We start from the raw sequence: 21,558 nt of genomic DNA, 5'->3' as shown, positions 1-21,558 counted from the left end.
ATTTTGCTAATTATCTTTTGGACAATGAATTTACACTCACTCAGAGGACTTTTGCAGTGAACTCTCACCATCAGTCATTCCTTACACTCTTGAAGTACTTTATCATTTGATTAACACAGTAAAATAGGATTGCTTGTGCATAGAACGATCATATCCAAACTCAGAATACTGATTGTGGAGAAAAAAATATTTCATTCTTATTTCTTGAGCAACTGTTATATTTTGAATGTTGAGAAGCATGGTTGCATGATGTCTGAGCGTATAATGTCTTTTCTTTTTCTTTATTATTGTTGTCAACACTGATGTCAGAAACTTTCATACACTACTGTTGTTCTTAAGAACTAAGATTTGCAAAATTAAACAGCTGGACCCAAAAAAAACCCCCCAAATATGCACTTTAAAAACAAACAACTGTTAACAGATCAATGCAAACACCAGATCACATTAACTTGGTTATGCTACTAAGAAACAAGTTAAATTTCAACATTTAGGTCTGGATTCTCATTTTAGCTGCAAACAGATTTTAGGGACAATATAACGGAAGTTACTTTTCCAACAGGAAATCTGAGTAAGCCAAAGAATTTAACCAAATAAATCTCTAACAATGGCATAAAAACCAAATAGCTGAATATTCCTAAGAAGCAAACTAAAACAGGTCACAGTTTTACAAAATATTAGTGGAAATATTAAAAGAAAATATGCTTTAAGTGGAGGTAACTCCACAATAAATACTCCAGAAGCTAGGGTGTTTTTTTTATGTTTTTATTCCATTATATTGACTTTTTCAGCTTCTGTATTCAGTTATACCCAATAACCTTTAAGCAATACGGTGTTCTTGTAACTATCCACCTTTCTACCAATAAAACATTAAAAAAATAAAATGCATCACTTTACCTTTGTGATGAGAATTCGGTACTTTTCCACTAGGTGGTCATTGTTATGACATCCTGCTAGCAGCTGCCACACCTCTCCTCTCAGTGCCTCGGGAACACCACTTCTCACCAAAGCTGATAAAGGCTTTGGCCTCACACTCAAATTGAGATGCCTGGGTGAAGGGAGGGCAAGAGAGAAGTTATGCTCCATCACTGTGGCCCAAGTACAAACAGATGATAACACATGTGTAACAACCAAAATGCAATGTGGAATGTGAGAGACAGTGGAGAAAACTTCAAGACAGTCTGTGTGTTGCTGGAGTATCTTTCTAGTCCATAGGAGGCTGTAACATACTGACAATGTGGGAACATTCAGGAGTCATGAAAGAAACAAAATTAATGGGACACATTTTCCAATCTATTTCCATAAACCCTATTAAATCTAGTTTGAAGACAAACATGTCCTGGACCTGATGTAAGAGACTCAACAGCACAATATACCAAAGCAGAAAAGACTTAAAACACAAGTACAAAAATACACCACATTCTGTATGATCTAAACCTTCACCCACAGTTATAAAATTAAAAGACTGATAGGCCTTTGTTATCTCAAACTGTGCGAAAATGGCAGACTTGGACATGAGGGGGAAAAGCTTATGGTAGAAATGCATATTGCTCTCTAGTCTTTTTACAGTAATCAGCTGGCCTTCTAGGATCAGAATGGCCACACATCAACTTTCAAGAATCCAAAGAGCAATTCCAACTATAAGCATGTGTTCGAATAATTTCCAGTGTTATCACTACTTGCCTTGTGTAGGTAGTTTACATAGAATTTTCACAGATTCTAAACTGCTCTAGATGCTGGTATAGTTTTTCTGAGCAATAAGCCCCACATTTAATAATTCCCCCTCTTGACAAATAACCACATAGAGTCAAACTATCCATGCATATAATATTTAATATAATATAAAATCATAGAATATCAGGGTTGGAAGGGACCCCAGAAGGTCATCTAGTCCAACCCCCTGCTCAAAGCAGGACCAATTCCCAGTTAAATCATCCCAGCCAGGGCTTTGTCAAGCCTGACCTTAAAAACCTCTAAGGAAGGAGATTCTACCACCTCCCTAGGTAACGCATTCCAGTGTTTCACCACCCTCTTAGTGAAAAAGCTTTTCCTAATATCCAATCTAAACCTCCCCCACTGCAACTTGAGACCATTACTCCTCGTTCGGTCATCTGCTACCATTGAGAACAGTCTAGAGCCATCCTCTTTGGAACCCCCTTTCAGGTAGTTGAAAGCAACTATCAAATCCCCCCTCATTCTTCTCTTCTGCAGGCTAAACAATCCCAGCTCCCTCAGCCTCTCCTCATAACTCATGTGTTCCAGTCCCCTAATCATTTTTGTTGCCCTTCGCTGGACTCTCTCCGATTTATCCACATCCTTCTTGAAGTGTGGGGCCCAAAACTGAACACAGTACTCCAGATGAGGCCTCACCAATGTCGAATAGAGGGGAACGATCACGTCCCTCGATCTGCTCGCTATGCCCCTACTTATACATCCCAAAATGCCATTGGCCTTCTTGGCAACAAGGGCACACTGCTGACTCATATCCAGCTTCTCGTCCACTATCACCCCTAGGTCCTTTTCCACAGAACTGCTGCCTAGCCATTCGGTCCCTAGTCTGTAGCTGTGCATTGGGTTCTTCCATCCTAAGTGCAGGACCCTGCACTTATCCTTATTGAACCTCATCAGATTTCTTTTGGCCCAATCCTCCAATTTGTCTAGGTCTTTCTGTATCCTATCCCTCCCCTCCAGCGTATCTACAACTCCTCCCAGTTTAGTATCATCCGCAAATTTGCTGAGAGTGCAATCCACACCATCCTCCAGATCATTTATGAAGATATTGAACAAAACCGGCCCCAGGACCGACCCTTGGGGTACTCCACTTGATACCGGCTGCCAACTAGATATGGAGCCATTGATCACTACCCGTTGAGCCCGACAATCTAGCCAGCTTTCTACCCACCTTGTAGTGCATTCATCCAGCCCATACTTCCTTAACTTGCTGACAAGAGCAAGAGACCGTGGGAGACCGTGTCAAAAGCTTTGCTAAAGTCAAGAAACAATACATCCACTGCTTTCCCTTCATCCACAGAACCAGTAATTTCATCATAAAAGGCGATATGCATATAATATGCATGAATAGTTTGACTCTATGTGGTTATTTGTCAAGAGGGGGAATTATTAAATGTGGGGGTTACTGCTCAGAAGAACTATCCCAGCAGTCTAAAATATATATATAGCTGGCTTCCTTTCCTGCTCTTCTCCAATCTACAGTAGGATGATTCCATTACAATCATCTGGGACTGCAAAAGTTAGTGTGTCAGACATTTAAAACAGCAATTATTCCACAGGACCCTTATACTATAATCTGCTCTCTCACCTTCTACGTAAATTCAGTTCTCCTGAATTTAGCATCTTGCTAGAAAGCTTTTTAAATACCAGTATTTCCCCCATTACACCAGAGATATAACAGAGCTTGATACCAGGGAGCTCTAATCATTTATAATCTATAAAGGAACTAAAATCTGTTCTCAGAACCAAGCTTGGCAGTTAGAACATCTACAACAAATACGAACCCTCTGAAAAGACTATGAACTGCCTTACCTTAATTTATGACCAGAATTAGTATATATAGTAGGCTTAATAAAACAGTGTCACACAATATAACCTGTGTACTTCATGGGTAACAGGCTACCAGATATTCCCAACTACTGGATTTTGGAGTGGGAAGAGCATGTGACTCATTTGTAACCATACATGGTAAAAAAACCATACACAGTAAAAAAAAAGTTAAAATACCACTAACAAATAGCTAATTGCTATAAAAAAAATCTGAATATGAGACCATAAAACCATAGCATTTAACCACCTGAACTCTCCCTTTTAGGATTTTCAATCCTCTATTATGCTAAAAGCTCAACGATCATTACCTGCAATATTTTTTTAAGTTAAGAGGGAAACTTTAACACCATACTAAAGTTGTTATTGCCAGCATTAGCACAGAAGCACTCCACATCCTTAGAGCTGCCAAAACATTTTCAGTGCAAGTGTCAGGTGTCAGCCTTGGAAGAGTTACAGAACTGAAGTATATGAGAAACATTCTTGCTGAGAGAGGATTTGTAGAGCTAATCTGATCAAACTGCTTGTAAGGGGGGTGGGGGAAGAGAGGACATCATTTTGTTGCAGTCTTTACATTCTTTTTTATATTAATGTGACAATTTCATATGACCAGCACTCCTATCAAATTAGCATAATGTATTTGTATTAAAAAATTGGAAGTAAAAACCTTATCAAATTTGAAACAATGGTATTAAAGATCAATAGATCCCTATACTAGGCTATGATTAGCTTAATATCAAGAAAATCTTTGCTAAAATTCATTAGTAAATTTCCTACCGCTTAAATGTGGATTTAATCTGATCTCTACTGTACTGTAGCTTTGTTTTCTCCTTCTTGGATGTAGTATTTCATTTGCCCTCAGCTTTCTGGATGTTTCTTGCTCTGCTTTTCAATGGTGTTAGGAAGCACAGGCAGAGAACCAATGCTAAATGGAGACCAAGGGCAAGTTTGAAGTGCTCCATTGGTATTGTGTTTGTGTGATCTCTTTGTGCAATGTTGGCAGTGTTTTCCAAAGATCCCAGTACCAACCTCTTTGAGGGAGGCTCATCTTAGCATGCAAAGCTGGCTAGTTGTTCCCCCTGGAAGGGAGGGTCGGGGTTGCATCAGAATCTCTACTATTTAGAAATTCTGTGCTAGATAAATCAGTACTTCCCAGAAAAGCAGAATGACTCATGTACTCCCCTGATGGACCCAGAGCCTATCTGCCTTTAATGAGGTGGACACATCCTCATAATCCAAGTTAGATCCTGCTGCATTCTTAAGAGCCAAAGGCTAAGGATACTCAGAGGGGTAAGTGGCTCAGCTCTGATCGACCTTGGAGCTGGAAGGAGGTAATCTACCTGGGAAATGATCTCTAGGGAGCCAAAGTGAAGTAAAAGCTGCAGCTTTCTTATTCTTCTTTTGATAGTTATATTTTTTTTATTAGCAAATGGAGAGCAAAGTAATACTAGGGTTTCCATAACACCTGCAGCTGCACTAACCCCAAGAAACTAACATGTTCACTGAATGATTTTAAAGAACACTCAGACATATAAAAAAGTAGAAGTACAAAAGATATCAGACAAAACCTGAAATCAGGTAAGAAAATAACGGGCATTCTCAGTAACAGAGGATTTAATCCACCCTAATATTTTCTCAATTTCCAGAAACAATGGACACTCTGCGAGAACGAACACACTTAGCTGGAAACCTATCATGTCTGAGAAGACTCAGAAGCACCATTTTCAGAATGCATATTCTTGCTTCTTACCATTTGGACAGAAGATCTCCCCATGTTTCAAGAATTTTTTCAGCACACTCTTTGGAAACATCTCCAGAACCACTCAAAAGAGGCTCGTCATTATCTATAATGAATGAGAAGAGAGGAGAAAATGTAAGAACAGGGGGAATTATCCTACCAGGAGATTAGCATTCAACTCTCTACAAGGTGAATCAGTTCTTGGTGTATCTGTGCAAATTTTAACAAGGATGAATACAACATTTGTAGACTCAATCCTTATCTAATCATTACCAGGCACCTCACAATTCAGTCCAGAACAAGTCATAATGCAAAGTAGGCATTAACCTAATTGCTGCCAATGCAATCATATTTCAGATGTTATCTTGAAAGAAATTTATGGTATTGCTATCAGTGAAATGCTGCACCTCTAGTGCTGCTAAAACAAGTGTTTTAAAGCGGCAAGTACCTGACAAACAACTGAACTATTGCCAAAGATAGATAATGTAACATCCTCAACTCTTGATCTTTCAAATGAAAGATTAAGAGATCTGTTTCCTTTATGAAATATAATGAGAGGCCATTATAATGTCATTGCATTCATTGCAACCTGAACTGCTTTGCACTTTTCCTTTGAATGCTATTACTTTGATAGCTCCCAAAGCTTGAATTATGTAGCTTTTCGAATGCTATACATTCCATCGCTAAAATGAAAGAGTAGGTAAGCACAAGCACAATAAGAAGTCTTTGGGTAAAACCAATCTCATAGCTGATATATTCAATCACGGATATTTTGAAATGCTCATGACAAGTAATGTAGATAAAAGCTCCGCTGCCATTCAGTATTTCTCTGATACCATAACAGTGGTCTGACAGTGTTGTTCCATTAAATTATTTATACAAAAATACATTCCTTTTGAATGGACCTCAGTTATCTTGGTTCACGTGTGAAAAATCTAGAACAGCATAAGCAGATATCTGAAGTGGTAGATGCTATAATTCAAGCATACTGATTACTTTTCTAACAGTTACTCAGAAAAAGTTCAAAAGTTTGTTCAAAAAATGAAATGGCAACACAGCCTGCTGAAAACACACCAGGTCTCAGAAGGAACAGCATCACCAAAACAGTGAAATAGCTCCTTGTGTGGCATTATGCACTACAGAAGCCTATGCTCACTCTTCATTGCAAACATGCCACTTATAGACATCTCAAACTAAAGTCAACTCCCCATTTCTCACTGCTGCAGCTGTTTACATTTGTTCAAGGAGGGACAAACTCCATCTCAAGTGCTACTGCAGGTCAGATGTTTCTAAGAAGCCGATCAGCGTTTTTAACTTTTTCACAGTGTTTCTAACTCTTCATTGTGTAAAGAGTTGTCACTTTGGATGGGCTATCACCAGCAGGAGAGTGAATTTGTGTGGGGGGGGTGGAGGGTGAGAAAACCTGGATTTGTGCTGGAAATCACTTTAGATAAGCTATTACCAGCAGGACAGTGGGGTGGGAATAGGTATTGTTTCATATTCTCTGTGTATATATAAAGCCTGCTGCAGTTTCCACGATATGCATCTGAGGAAGTGAGCTGTAGGTCACGAAAGCTTATGCTCTAATAAATTGGTTAGTCTCTAAGGTGCCACAAGTCCTCCTTTTCTTTTTGCGAATACAGACTAACACGGCTGCTACTCTGTAACTCTTCACAGTCTGTCTCCATACAGATTCAAATGAAGCAAGGAGAAGCATTTAGCTGGTTCACAGAAGCGTCCAAGAAAAATGGAGTGGCAGCTGTTTAAAGTTAAGAGTGTCTGATAACTAACGTTCAGAGTGTGAAACAAGATCCCATTCAAAAGGCAATTTGTTCTAAATAACTTTGTTAGTTACCTAGTCTAGCTTCCATTTCCTTCAAAGCATGCAAATAAAACAAACTGTACAGGACCAGCTTCTTACCTTCCTCTTCATCATCCTCTGGAGGGGAAGGAATCATTGAGCTCTGGGATCCAGACTGCGGAAGTCGAATAGAGGGGCTTGCTGTAGTTTTTCTTCTCTCCCTTTCTGATTCACTTTCTAGACACACAACTTCATATAATGTATCTGTGTTGTTCTTCCTTTCCTTTTGTTTTATCTGGATTAGAAAATATAATTGTGAGTGAGGCATTACATAGGAATATGTGCTTCACAAAGTTCTCTCTACATCCTCTCCTTGCGGTAGGGGAGATGGAAAAGAGGAACTATTTTTACCACCATCCACATAGGAAATAGTGAAGAACTGAAATTCCTATTACAGTCCTTTCAGTGCAACTTCCAGGGCAGTGAATACTTGTGGTGTTTGGTGTCTGCCCCTATTTCATGGGAATGCATAGCAAATATAATCCAAAAGACATCACTCAGAGTTGTATAGCTCCTGCAAGTCAGATGTACTCCCCCCCCTTGGGGCAAATGAGTATATTTCAGGTCCAGGACTCATAAGCAGGCTCATTTTTTTCCCACAGGAGTGGACTGAACACACAGGTAGCATGTATTTCCACAGTATATGAAAGGTTTGCTCTGGAGAAGTTCTAGGAGAGGAAGTTTGGTGAATTCTTGACTACCTGACGACCTTTTCATTAAGGGGGAAAATACTATGAATGACAAAAACCTAGAACTATAGCTAACTTCTCACCAGACTAATAGTGCAGTGTATGACAATTTTTTCTGTAATCTTTTAGTGATAAAATTGTTTATTCTTGTTTAGTGTCCCAGCATGGCTACTGACTGTCTATTTGCTGCTTCAAAAGTAAGATGTACATGTATTCTTGTTGAGAACACAGGTAGACAACTTTATGGGTTCCAAGGTCCATTGTGTGGCCTTATTTCCTCTATTAATTTTCAATGCTTCTGTTCTGTTACAGGAAAGTTAAAGCAAAGACTTTCTAAGTAAACACTTCACAAAATTCTAACTTAATTGAAGACTATTAAAGAAGCTTTACTTCCACCCAGTCAAAATCAGAGAGAGAGCGTGCGCTACTTTTACAGAATTCCACTGTAAAAAATTCCCAAAGCTCCATTGCATCATTTTAGTATTTTAAATTAATGGGAATTCTTCCAGACTAAAGATCACTAAGTCAATGAATGTTATCTGGGAAAATAAAATCCCTCTGCTTCCACCATTTCCGAAACAAGAAATATCGGCAAACTAAGATAAGCTAATTCTACATAGTTGTATCTTTTAAAGACTAATCACCTCTCTGTAGAAACAAGTTTCCCTTCCATGCTTATCAGGCATGACTCTCTATAGCGGTTACTTCAATTATGAATTGTGCTAACTCCTCCATTAGTAAACACTGGAAGTTGGATAACCTGTCAGTGCCTGTGAACAAGGCAGAATTAAGTGAGATAAAGGTCACAATGCATGCAGAGTTTGGTAAGACAAAAGATACAAAATTTGCTAAGTAAGATAAGCTTCCTTACATTACCAGGCAGAAAAGCAGCCTGTATTCTAAGATTAGTGAAATATTTATAGCTAACTGCATTAATTGTTCAACATCTCCACAATCCACCTCAAAAAGATCAATCCAAATAGGGAGAGGATAAGACTAATCTCCTACATGAAGGGATTTTTTTTTTCCAGCCTGTATTTTGAAGGAAGATTTCCACTACATCTCTTCATATCAGGCGCTTCTGGAATGAGCTGTTCAGCAATGTAACAGGTTACACATGAAATTAACTTTAAGTATAAAAGATAAACGCAGCAAAGAAGCCTCAGAGAAACCATGCCACTATTTACTATTACTTAAAAAAACCACACCAACAAGTGCAAAAAAGAGAACATTAGGGAGAAAGTTGTTCATTTCAGTTGAGCCTCTTAAAGAGGTGAATCAACATAATTCATGAACAATAAGAGATCAGCGAGCCCCTGCCCTCACTATTCTTGACTCTACTCAGTGCTATTGGACTGTGTGAATTCACCACCGGGATGGTTTGTTTTCTTCTAAAGAGTGGTTTTGTTTCAGGGTGACCATTTCATAAGCAATTTAGGGAATAGCTTTTCCCTTCCACCACATACTAACTCTTAGGTGGTTTTCACCATCCATTTTCAAGCCTTTGATTGTTTCTGGCGTGAGTTATTGCCATATATTATTCAAGCATATGTCTTAGACAGACTTTACCTTTTTCTTTCCAGCAGATGGAGTCAAAAAGCTAAGATGTTAGCCTTTTTGACACTGCTTCCCAATTCCGTTTTTCAACAGGAAAAGCTGGGGTCTTTGGTTTGTTGAAACCTCTGTTCTAACCATGTAACACAGGGGGAAAGGGAGCAGTGCAGTGACACTTCTACAATTCTTAGACATAACAGCATTATTGAAGAAAAATAGCCTTTCTAGGTTAATTGTCAGATTTTTCTGGGACCTGCACATTTAAATCCTGTTTGAAGTTCTGTTTATCTTTGCAAAAAGTAACCTACCTTTTCTATGTTTATACTATGGCATGTCAAGTAAAAGAAAAGCAGGACTTGTATATTAAGTAAATTTTGTAAGATCCCAAATGCCAGGTTTGAAAGTACAGAAGTTAATTACACACAACAACCTGAAGCCCAATCCTGCAGCCCTTATACACAATTCATTCCACTGGCTTCAACAGGACAACACAGTATCAGGGCTTCAGGTCTGGGCCTTTAAACTGCACTGACAGTTCATCCTTGTCCCCTGTATGTTTACATTTAACCTGTAATGCATCCTAACCTACCTCTGAAGTCTAAAAAGAATTTAATTATAGGGTGGTTACAGTCAGTTAAGCTTGCCAAGCCCCAAATTTAACTGTAGATAAAAAGACAGTGTTACCTGTTTTAGTTTTAGGAAGAAGTTTTCAGTGGAACTACGTTTGCTGAAGGGCCAGAACAATCTCTCATTAGGTGAGCAAACTCGGACTTTGGTCTCCAGAAGGAATCGGACAGGTTCCTGAACCTCTGTTATCACCAAATCAACAGCTGTAGTCATGAATAGCACTTTATCTACAGAGAAAAAAAATCAAATCAATATTACAATCACCTGCTGACAAATCTCAGTGGAAATGCTTTCTAACCTGTTTACCTTGTAGTAATGTTATTGTAAAAGCTAATTCTGCAGAAAAGTCTCGTTTAGCTAACCTAACACCCCAAACTGGAGGCTACCAGCACAAAGCTTTCAGTGACTGGCACAGGACAATAAGATGAGCCACTTGCTAGAGAGAGAAGATGCCCTATCAGTCTTTTCATAGCAAAGGATGCCCCTATTACAGAGCATAAAAATCCTGTCAGGTTTTTTGAATCCCCATTGAAAACTAGCAAATATGTTCCTTAAAACAATTACTAATATTTAATTAAGGATTTGATTTGCATGGTGACCTCTACTTTGCAAGTATGGTCCCCACCATTTTTTTTTAAATGCGTCATTTGGATGATGGATAAATCCTACCACATTAAAGAGATTCTGAAACATGTTTTCAAGACCACAACAGCTGTGAGAAATTCTCTCCTTGATAGAGTAGAGCCACCAATGATAGCAAGCAGGACTCTTCACAAAATGGGAAAGAGACTAGGCCAGACAATTTTAGGACCACTGACATTTCTGACCTTCAGGCAATTCACATTCAATTCCCCAATTTGTGCACACAACGTGAAAATCACCTAAAATAATTGGAAATTTTATCCTTCAAGTTCCATCATTAGGCTTAAGAATCAAGAGAGTCACCCCCAAAACTGAAGTGGAGCCCCACAAATCTGCCAGTTTAGTGGATTTTTCTCTGCCACATGTAAAATTTTCTTATAGTGGTTTTCCCCTAATAACCTTTGTGCAACACTTGTTGGATTTACAGCAGGAATTAAGCACATACAAAAGGGAAATTCTGTAGTAAATGATCTGGTACAATTCATAATGAGAGTCTGCAGAAGCTAAAGGGGAGCAGATGGAATGAAGTACTAGACCTCCTCATCCTCTCCTACATCCTGTACCGCCGTTCCTTTCCCTATTAGGATGTCTGATTACCCTTATGGTATGCTAATACTAGAGAATGGACTTGTCTTCTGTTCTATTTAGGTTTACACATCCCATGTGTAACAAATTCAGAGACCACAACACTGTTTTTACTACATTATGTTACTAAGAGAAAAAGTAAAGGATGCCACTCTGATCTCTCTCAGCAAGAGCCCTTTAAATTAATAAAAAGAAATCCAATGCCTGTGAAGTCAGTCACAAATTCCTGCTGATAATAGAGTTAAGTGTGATAAAGTTAATACCTTTAGGAGTTTCTTCATTTACAATTTGGAAATGTGGAGATTTTGGATTCCAACTCCCAGTGATGACATACGATTTCCCATCAGAGCTTTTGCCCATGGACTCCTAGAAACAAATGCAAGACCAAACATTACTATTAACATTAAAATAATTTTAAAAAATTAAGTGAATTGTATGCTCATGAAAGGTGTTAAGAGTCCCAGCCCTAGAGAGACATCTGATGTTTGTCCACAAAACAACTACTCCATGGGCATCAGCAGTGCCAACTCCCCAAGTCCACGTTACTCAGTTCTATCCAGGTTTCAGAGTAGCAGCCATGTTAGTCTGTATCCACAAAAAGAAAAGGAGTACTTGTGGCACCTTAGAGACTAACCAATTTATTTGAGCATAAGCTTTCATGAGCTACAGCTCACTTCATCGGATGCATGCCGTGGAAAATACAGTGGGGAGATTTATATACACAGAGAACATGAAACATGATGTTACCATACACACTGTAACAAGAGTGATCAGGTAAGGTGAGCTATTATCAGCAGGAGAGCGAGGGGGGAGAAAACCTTTTGTAGTGATAATCAAGGTGGGCCATTTCCAGCAGTTGACAAGAAAGTCTGAGGAACAGCGGGGGGAATAAACATGGGGAAATAGTTTTACTTTGTGTAATGACCCATCCACTCCCAGTCTTTATTCAAGCTTAAGTTAATTGTATCCAGTTTGCAAATTAATTCCAATTCAGCAGTCTCTCATTGGAGTCTGTTATTGAAGTTTTTTTGTTGAAGAATTGCCCCTTTTAGGTCTGTAATCGAGTGACCGAAGAGATGGAAGTGTTCTCTGACTGGTTTTTGAATGTTATAATTCTTGACGTCTGATTTGTGTCCATTTATTCTTTTACGTAGAGACTGTCCAGTTTGGCCAAAGTACATGGCAGAGGGGCATTGCTGGCACATGATGGCATATATCACATTGGTAGATGTGCCGGTCAACGAGCCTCTGATAGTGTGGCTGATGTGATTCGGCCCTATGATGGTGTCCCCTGAATAGATATGGGGACACAGTTGGCAACGGGCTTTGTTGCAAGAATAGGTTCCTGAGTTAGGGGTTCTGTTGTGTGGTGTGTGGTTGCTGGTGAGTATTTGCTTCAGGTTGGGGGGCTGTCTGTAAGCAAGGACTGGCCTGTCTCCCAAGATCTGTGAGAGTGATGGGTCGTCCTTCAGGTTAGGTTGTAGATCCTTGATGATGCGTTGGAGAGGTTTTAGTTGGGGGCTGAAGGTGATGGCTAGTCGCGTTCTGTTATTTTCTTTGTTGGGCTTGTCCTGTAGGAGGTGACTTCTGGGTACTCTTCTGGCTCTGTCAATGTGTTTCTTCACTTCAGCACAGTCTCTGGGGATGAGAGGAGAGCTCAACCCCGATGGCCCATGAGACCTTTGACCTCCCAGATGAGACTGCTAAGAAGAGGCCAGTCACTACTAACAGCAATGAGTTTTTATGAAGTGAACACTGTCCAATAGGAACTGTGGAAAGAACAATAGTTCATTTCACAGAGGCCAAAGAGCCAACTGCACCCTGGTGACTTTCAGGCCACTACTAATCTGGGTCAGACTGAAGCCCATTGTCTACAGGGGAAGGGCTCCATATTGTAAAACCATACAAGCTTCCCTCAGATTTCTTCTTTAACATGGCCCTAGAAGATTCAAGGTAATTCAGTTATTCTGGCCTCATTTCATACTATACAGTCTCTAAATGACAGCTGTTTGAATGGTACATTCACTCCATTAAAGTATGTGAATATATAAGGCTCCTAAATTGTTTGCTTTAGGGATGCATTTAATTGTCTCTACTATATTGAAACAAATTAAATCAGAATACTTCCTTACAAACTGCTAATCCTAAAAAGTTTTCCAGCTGTTTCACATTAATGTATCTTGATACATTGCAATGTTGTAATAAACAACATCTGACATTATAAGATTGTTCTATCCTCAATGTCCTTGATATCTAAAGAACATTAGGGTGGGGACTCTTTTATACTGATCTTTTTCTAAAATATATACATAGTACTCACAAAACACAACATTAAAAGTTAAGAAATGCCAGAAGTAAGGTTTCACAGGCAACCTTTATTAATCCTGCTCATCTGTACGCTTGATAATACAATCTTTACATACATGATCCCATACTATTCTTTCCACAGGACCCTTGTCCCATTCAGTGCACAGAATGGACAGTATTCACTTACCAGTTAATTCAATATTTTGTTTTATCCTCATTGTTCAGCACGTGGCCTCTACTCTGAAACCAAAGTTATTCATTTACTAATGGGATTTTCCTACGGTGCTTACTAAGACAGAATCTGGGTGCTTCACAAACATTAACAAATGTATCTTCAGAACACCTTTCCTGAGGTTAGGAGGTTGTATTATCCGCATTTACAGATGTGGAACTAAGGCAGAGATGAAGGTCAGAAGTCTTCACTAATTCTGCATGCCCAATTTGAGGCACCTCAGTCCTGATTTTTCAGAGTACATTTTATAGCCCTTTATATGTTCAAAGAACAGCTCCCTTTGACTTGTGTATTTCAGAGCCCACATCTCATGTTAGGCATCCAGAAAATGAAAACACTACTACTGGCCAGCTGTATAAAGCTAGCAAAAAGATTGGAAGCTGTACATTACAGATGATTGAGGAAGACATTATCTTTCCATAAAATATGTAGTATAAAAAATGTGAAGAGCATGGGAGCTGACAGAGCAGGACATGTTTATAACAAAAAGAAGAACTTCTCCACACAACGCACAGTCAACCTGTGGAACTCACTGCCAGAAAATGTTGTGAAGGCCAAAACTATAACTGATTTCAAAAAGAGAATTAGGTAAGTTTATGGAGGATAGGTCCATCAGCAACTATTAGTAAGGCTGCGAGTCTGTCAGAGGTCACGGATTCTCTGATTTTATGGGACCTCCATGACTTCTGCAGCAGCAAGTGCAGCTGGCCTAGGGGTTGCTCAAGCAGCTGGGGTAGCTCCTGGGCCAGCCACACCAGGTGTTGCTGGAGCAGTCTTGGGCCGCAGCAGCCCTTCCTACCCCACAGCAAGAGTGGGGATCCTGGGCCTGCCTCCGGTCACTGCCCCCTGCCCCAGAGCCCCCATGGGGCACCCCTCCCCTGGCCACCGCTCCCTACCCCAGAGCCCCCGTGGGGCCCTCCAAGTCACCCCCTACCCCAGAGCCCCCGTGGGGCCCTCCAGGCTGCCCCCCGCCCCACATGATTTACTCAAGGGTACATAGTACAAGTCATGGACAGGTCACGGGCCTGAAAACATTTGTACATTTTTTTAATACGAAAAGGAAATATTTTCCCCACTCTCTTTTTGGAAACAGCTGAACTATTTTTGTCATAGCTTTCCAAAAAACTTCAGACTTAGGAAGACACCAAACACAGAAAATTTCAGCCAGAATGGTTAAAGTTTGGCAAAGTTATAAAAACTGAAATCACGGTCTGATCATGGGAAACGTGAGCCAACTTTAACTCTAAGTGGCACTGCCAGCTCCATTATAATAATGCAAGAATGTCTTTATTTTACATAGATAATTGACTATAAATGGAAATACTATTTGTACAGTCCAATGCAGTGAAACACGGTGGAACTTTCATTCTGTTTCCCTTTAAAAAGTTTCCCCAAGTCCAAGTTCTCTCTGCGGTCTCTAATTGAGACTATCTTGGAGAGAATATTAACCACAATCCAAGGAGTTTCAGATGCATGGCAGAATTTAATGATAGGCCTTTGCAGAGCTCAGAGGAAGCAAAAAAACTCTGTTAAAAAGACACGCTAGCATGTCTGCAAATGGATACACAGGAGATAGTTAATGAACGTGTACTGACACTGTTCAAATTTGAGTAATAACTGGTGTGCTTTTAAGAGGGTGTATGACTGCATTCTGAAGCAATTCAGGAATTGATTTACATGTGTATAAAGCACACTGGCAAGAGAGAGGTTTAGAAATACTCTGTTCCAAATCTCTATTTTATTTTAAAATTTAATTTGTACTTTAGAGTCCAGTTACTTTGTGCTACCCTTTCAATATGAATTAAAATAGAGAAGTTACTCTTTTACAGATGTTCACAGAACACTAGTAAAATGCCATTCAGGTAAAAAAAAACAAAAAACACAAATGATGTCTGTGATACCTACCACCTTAGCAATTACTACATCATTACTTTGCAGATATCAGATCAAAAATGCAATAAGCCACCTGTGAAACACCCATATGCCAATTAATACTGAAACTGTGTCTTTGTACTGAAATGATTATCCAGGTTCCCTATAAAACTTCTCACTTTGTTCTAGCTGTAGCGGATAATGAAACATTTAAGGCAAATTGGGCTGCTCATCTGAAACACCAACATGGATAAAAACCCTTTAAAAATCTAAGTCATAAAACACTTTCCTTCTGCTGTAAAACTCCATCTTTCAGATTAATTAATCATTAATCAGATTAATTAATCATTACACTCCAGCTGAATCCATCTTAAAACCTGGTGCCAAACAGGTGAGAGGAGCAGGGTCTATTCTGGTGTGCAGAGCACATGCTGAAGAACTGGACGTGGGTGACCACACAGCCAGACCTTTCCAGCCTGTTCCCCAAGATCAGACACCAGTGCTGCTAAGAAATAATCTTGTTCTTTATTTGTTAATAAAAATCCATTTTACCAAATCTAAAAGATGCATGTCACCGCTCCGAACATCCTTCCCAGGGCTCAGGAGGAGACCAAAACATCTGCAAAAACACAAATAATTAATCCATAAAAAATTTGTATTACACTTCAGGGACAAGCTGCTAACACCTCCTGAAAAACACCCCATTTATGTACATCTCTGCCTGTGTATCACACTGGGCCTTTGGACACTACAAAAGAGCCTGATTGGATACCAATGTAGAGCATATAGAGCACAGTTTTGTGAACTGGTTTAATTACATGGTTCTCTTCTGTCTACAGTGGTCCAGGAAGTTATTTAAGAATTTTCCCTGAAGGAACAGCACAAATGTAGCTGTGACTCATAAGGTTAGCTGATTGACCAAGGTCTTGTTGAGTAGCTTCCTCTATCCCATTTTCTATTACTAGGGATATTTGCATAAGGAACTTCCATGACAGACAACAACCACAAAATCCAAAATTAAGTGCATGTGTATTTTATGCCTTTATTTCACAGTAACAATATTTAGGGCTGAAGTACCACACTTGGCTTTATCGTCTCCCTGTTTGCACCAAAACCTCAATTTGTTGTATTTAATTTCAGACTGCAGATTCCACAGGGCAGAAACCCTGCCCTCCTCTGTAGTATGAACAGTGCTGAGTTGATGGTCAGTGCTTAGATAAAGAATCTCCTTCTGGTCAATGGAAGGTGTAAGATTTCCTCTCACCCCTGCACTTTACATTCTAGACCATGGCAGATTCAGAATATATGTAGTGCAGTAAATAAGGTGCTCAGACACTGCAGGGATGTGAGAAAGGTAAATACTCAAGTTATGCAACCACTGATGCTAGTATAAACCCATATTTACATATTTTTCAATTACTCTAAAATAGACCATGATGTACACTCAAGAGTCCAAGATCTTTCCATCCATGACCTGAATAGGCCAGTTATTTATGATGGATGATAAGAGAGACTATAGAATGGTCTACATAACAGACAACAGGCTCCAAAATTATGTTTTTTCAAAACAAATTTTTTTCTGGTTGCATACCCAAATTACAAGCCCATAAAAACAGGCGTTGACAGAGAGATTACTGATCTGTTGCCTTGGAACTAGAAACAACAAAACTAAATAGGACATGGTTAAAGAATTAAGAACACCGGGTTACCTCTCAATGGCAAGTTCTTTATTAGTTGTCTGCTGGACATAAATCACAATCTTCTTATCAATTCCTTGGCGGAGCTTAAAGCATTGTCTGTCCTTGTCTTTGGGAACTGCACTGTTATTTACCAAGAAGGGGGAAAAACTCAGATCGTTATTTAACTGTATTCCTCCTTTCAATAAATCAAAACAGCATCAGACATTTGGTGAAATCAGCTTCTTATACAAATGCACGCCGACCTTCCTTCCTTGCCCACTACAGTCAGTAACAGAACAGAGATGGCAATATAATCAGGAGATGGTACTCCCTCGGGCTTTGAAATTAACCAACATAACTCCTTGTATTATGTAGCTTGTTCTTGGATGCTTTCAGCGGCATTTAGACAAGAGGTTTTAAAATACTGAAGTTTAAAGCAATTTTATTACATATTAGAAACTGTGAATCACTCGTGTGCACAATGTGGCAGTAGGGCCTTTGGAAGCATGTAACAAGCACCTGAGCAAAGAAAATGCCCACTTAAAGCCCTTATCGTTCTACCTTAGATTTGCATTTTTCTAGCCAGTTTTCTTCAGCTAGATACTGAGAAGGGCTTCTCCTAAATGCTTACCAAAGCACTGGACAGCCTGCTGATGTGGGAGCAGGCAGCACTGCACTAAATGGCCAACATGGATGTCTAAGTGATAGAACTGGGACTGCTTGCTCAACAGTGAGATGCAGCTGAAACAGTTGTTGGAGGGAACTGATGAACTGTTGGTTCCCACTTTACACAAGTCCATGTTCCTCTGAGCATAGGATTAAATAAAATAAAAGGAGGCAAGGGATTAAGTCTTTACATTAAAGACTGAGAAGAGAGACAGGCTATGTAAACACAAACTGAGTACAGCTCCGTGTTTATCTATGACTGAGCGGTTTTATAAAGAACAGTGTGGAGTGGCTAACACCAAGTGCTTAAAACTTAACAGTGACTTGCACAGCCACGTGTGCATGCACATAACATACAAAGGAGTCAAATCGCCATGTACTCAGAAGCTTTCAGATCTTCCAAGCTAACTAAGGTTGAGGTTGGACAATTTCTGAGTGGGAGACCACCAAGAAATAGCTATAAGGTGGCAATTAAACAGACACTACCCCCTGAGCTCAACTGCTCTAGCATGATATTTGGTGATATTTCACTTAAGACTTAAAACTGACATTCTAATCACACATGGTCATTACAGATCTCACAGACTCTCTTTAAGCAAAAGAATGGTATTATTAATCAAGTTTCAGAGTAGCAGCCGTGTTAGTCTGTATTCGCAAAAACAAAAGGAGTACTTGTTGCACCTTAGAGACTAACCAATTTATTTGAGCATAAGCTTTCGTGAGCTACAGCTCACTTCATCGGATGCATACCGTGGAAACTGCAGTAGACATTATATACACATAGAGACCATGAAACAATACCCCCTCCCACCCCACTCTCCTGCTGGTAATAGCTTATCTAAAGTGATCACTCTCCTTACAATGTGTATGAAAATCAAGGTGGGCCATTTCCAGCACAAATCCAGGTTTTCTCACCCCCCCCCGCCCCGACTCACTCTCCTGCTGGTAATAGCCCATCCAAAGTGACCACTCTCCTTACAATGACAGGTTTCAGAGGAACAGCCGTGTTAGTCTGTATTCGCAAAAAGAAAAGGAGTACTTGTGGCACCTTAGAGACTAACCAATTTATTTGAGCATGAGCTTTCGTGAGCTACAGCTCACTTCATCAGATGTTTACCTAAGGTGCCACAAGTACTCCTTTTCTCCTTACAATGTGTATGAAAATCAAGGTGGGCCATTTCCAGCACAAATCCAGGTTCTCACCCCCCACCCCCCAAAAACACACACACACAAACTCACTCTCCTGCTGGTAATAGTTCATCCAAAGTGACCACTCTCCCTACAATGTGCATGATAATCAAGGTGGGCCATTTCCAGCACAAATCCAGGTTCTCACACACACACACACACACCCCCCCGCCCCCACACACACATAGACTCACTCTCCTGCTGGTAATAGCTCATCCAAACTGACCACTCTCCTTACAATGTGTATGATAATCAAGGTGGGCCATTTCCAGCATAAATCCAAGTTTAACCAGAACGTCTGGGGGGGGAGGAAAAAACAAGGGGAAATAGGCTACCTTGCATAATGACTTAGCCACTCCCAGTCTCTATTTAAGCCTAAATTAATAGTATCCAATTTGCAAATGAATTCCCAGTTTCAGCAGTTTCTCGCTGGAGTCTGGATTTGAAGTTTTTTTGTTTTAAGATAGCGACCTTCATGTCTGTAATTGCGTGACCAGAGAGATTGAAGTGTTCTCCGACTGGTTTATGAATGTTGTTATTCTTGACATCTGATTTGTGTCCATTTATTCTTTTACGTAGAGACTGTCCAGTTTGACCAATGTAAATGGCAGAGGGGCATTGCTGGCACATGATGGCATAGATCACATTGGTGGATGTGCAGGTGAACGAGCCTCTGATAGTGTGGCTGATGTTATTAGGCCCTGTGATGGTGTCCCCTGAATAGATATGTGGGCACAGTTGGCAACGGGCTTTGTTGCAAGGATAGGTTCCTGGGTTAGTGGTTCTGTTGTGTGGTATGTGGTTGTTGGTGAGTATTTGCTTCAGGTTGGGGGGCTGTCTGTAGGCAAGGGCTGGCCTGTCTCCCAAGATTTGTGAGAGTGTTGAGTCATCCTTCAGGATAGGTTGTAGATCCTTAATAATGCGTTGGAGGGGTTTTAGTTGGGGGCTGAAGGTGACGGCTAGTGTCGTTCTGTTATTTTCTTTGTTAGGCCTGTCCTGTAGTAGGTGACTTCTGGGAACTCTTCTGGCTCTATCAATCTGTTTCTTCACTTCCGCAGGTGGGTATTGTAGTTGTAAAAATGCTTGATAGAGATCTTGTAGGTGTCTCCTACATTGTCCCCAAATGTAAAATAGTTATGGGTAGGGACAAAGTCACCAAGTTAGCCATGACATTATCGGGGATAGTGTTCTTGACAGCTTGTAGTCCATCTTTGTGTGGAATGTTGGTGTAGAGGGCTTCTACATCCATAGTGGCCAGGATGGTGTTATCAGGAAGATCACCGATGGATTGTAGTTTCCAATGCCATCCACAGCCTCAGAAACAACTCTGACATCATAATCAAAAAGGCTGACAAAGGAGGTGCTGTTGTCATCATGAATAGGTCGGAATATGAACAAGAGGCTGCTCGGCAGCTCTCCAACACCACTTTCTACAAGCCATTACCCTATGATCCCACTGAGAGTTACCAAAAGCAACTACAGCATTTGCTCAAGAAACTTCCGAAAAAGCACAAGATCAATTCCGCACAGACACACCCCTGGAATCCCGATCTGGGATATTCTATCTACTACCCAAGATCCATAAACCTGGAAATCCTGGGCACCCCATCATCTCAGGCATTGGCACCCTGACAGCAGGATTGTCTGGCTATGTAGACTCCCTCCTCAGGCCCTACGCTACCAGCGCTCCGAGCTACCTTCGAGACACCACTGACTTCCTGAGGAAACTACAATCCATTGGTGATCTTCCTTATAACACCATCCTGGCCACTATGGATGTAGAAGCCCTCTACACCAACATTCCACACAAAGATGGACTACAAGCCGTCAAGAACGCTATCCCCGATAATGTCACGGCTAACCTGGTGGCTGAACTTTGTGACTTTGTCCTTATCCATAACTGTTTTACGTTCGGGGACAAGGTATACCTTCAGATCAGCGGCACTGCTATGGGTACCCGCATGGCCCCACAGTATGCCAACATTTTTATGGCTGACTTAGAACAACGCTTCCTCAGCTCTCGTCCCCTAACGCCCCTACTCTACTTGCGCTATATTGATGGCATCTTCATCATCTGGACCCATGAAAAAGAAGCCCTTGAGGAATTCCACCGTGATTTCAACAATTTCCATCCCACCATCAACCTCAGCCTGGTCCAGTCCACACAAGAGATCCACTTCCTGGACACTACAGTGCTAATAAACAATGGTCACATAAACACCACCCTATACCGGAAACCTACTGACCGCTATTCCTACCTACATGCCTCCAGCTTTCACCCTGACCACGCCACACGATCCATCGTCTACAGCCAAGCTCTGCGATACAACCGCATTTGCTCCAACCCCTCAGACAGAGACAAA

At 40.5% G+C, this 21,558-nt stretch overlaps 1 protein-coding gene across 9 annotated transcripts in view; it reads right to left on the bottom strand.

Moving 5' to 3' along the window:
• Positions 1-21,558, bottom strand: part of RABGAP1 (RAB GTPase activating protein 1) — a 130,572-nt gene that overhangs the window by 77,741 nt on the left and 31,273 nt on the right. For 5 of the 9 annotated variants that reach the window (XM_073314400.1, XM_073314399.1, XM_073314403.1 and 2 more), the window contains 7 exons: positions 17,372-17,482; positions 16,215-16,281; positions 11,515-11,617; positions 10,082-10,251; positions 7,215-7,389; positions 5,306-5,399; positions 895-1,045 (listed from right to left, as the gene is read on the bottom strand). In XM_073314400.1, the coding sequence (XP_073170501.1) occupies positions 895-1,045; positions 5,306-5,399; positions 7,215-7,389; positions 10,082-10,251; positions 11,515-11,617; positions 16,215-16,281; positions 17,372-17,482 (871 nt within the window). Of the gene's footprint in view, positions 1-894; positions 1,046-5,305; positions 5,400-7,214; positions 7,390-8,487; positions 8,610-10,081; positions 10,252-11,514; positions 11,618-16,214; positions 16,282-17,371; positions 17,483-21,558 lie in introns of those variants that run through there. The other 4 variants (XM_073314402.1, XM_073314406.2, XM_073314407.1 and 1 more) reach the window with 4 other exon arrangements.

Source organism: Lepidochelys kempii, chromosome 16, assembly GCF_965140285.1.
Source record: "Lepidochelys kempii isolate rLepKem1 chromosome 16, rLepKem1.hap1, whole genome shotgun sequence".
NCBI classification, from domain to species: Eukaryota; Metazoa; Chordata; order Testudines; family Cheloniidae; genus Lepidochelys; species Lepidochelys kempii.
Note: the sequence above shows the minus strand (reverse complement) of the source record. Positions and strands in the feature narration are given on the sequence as shown.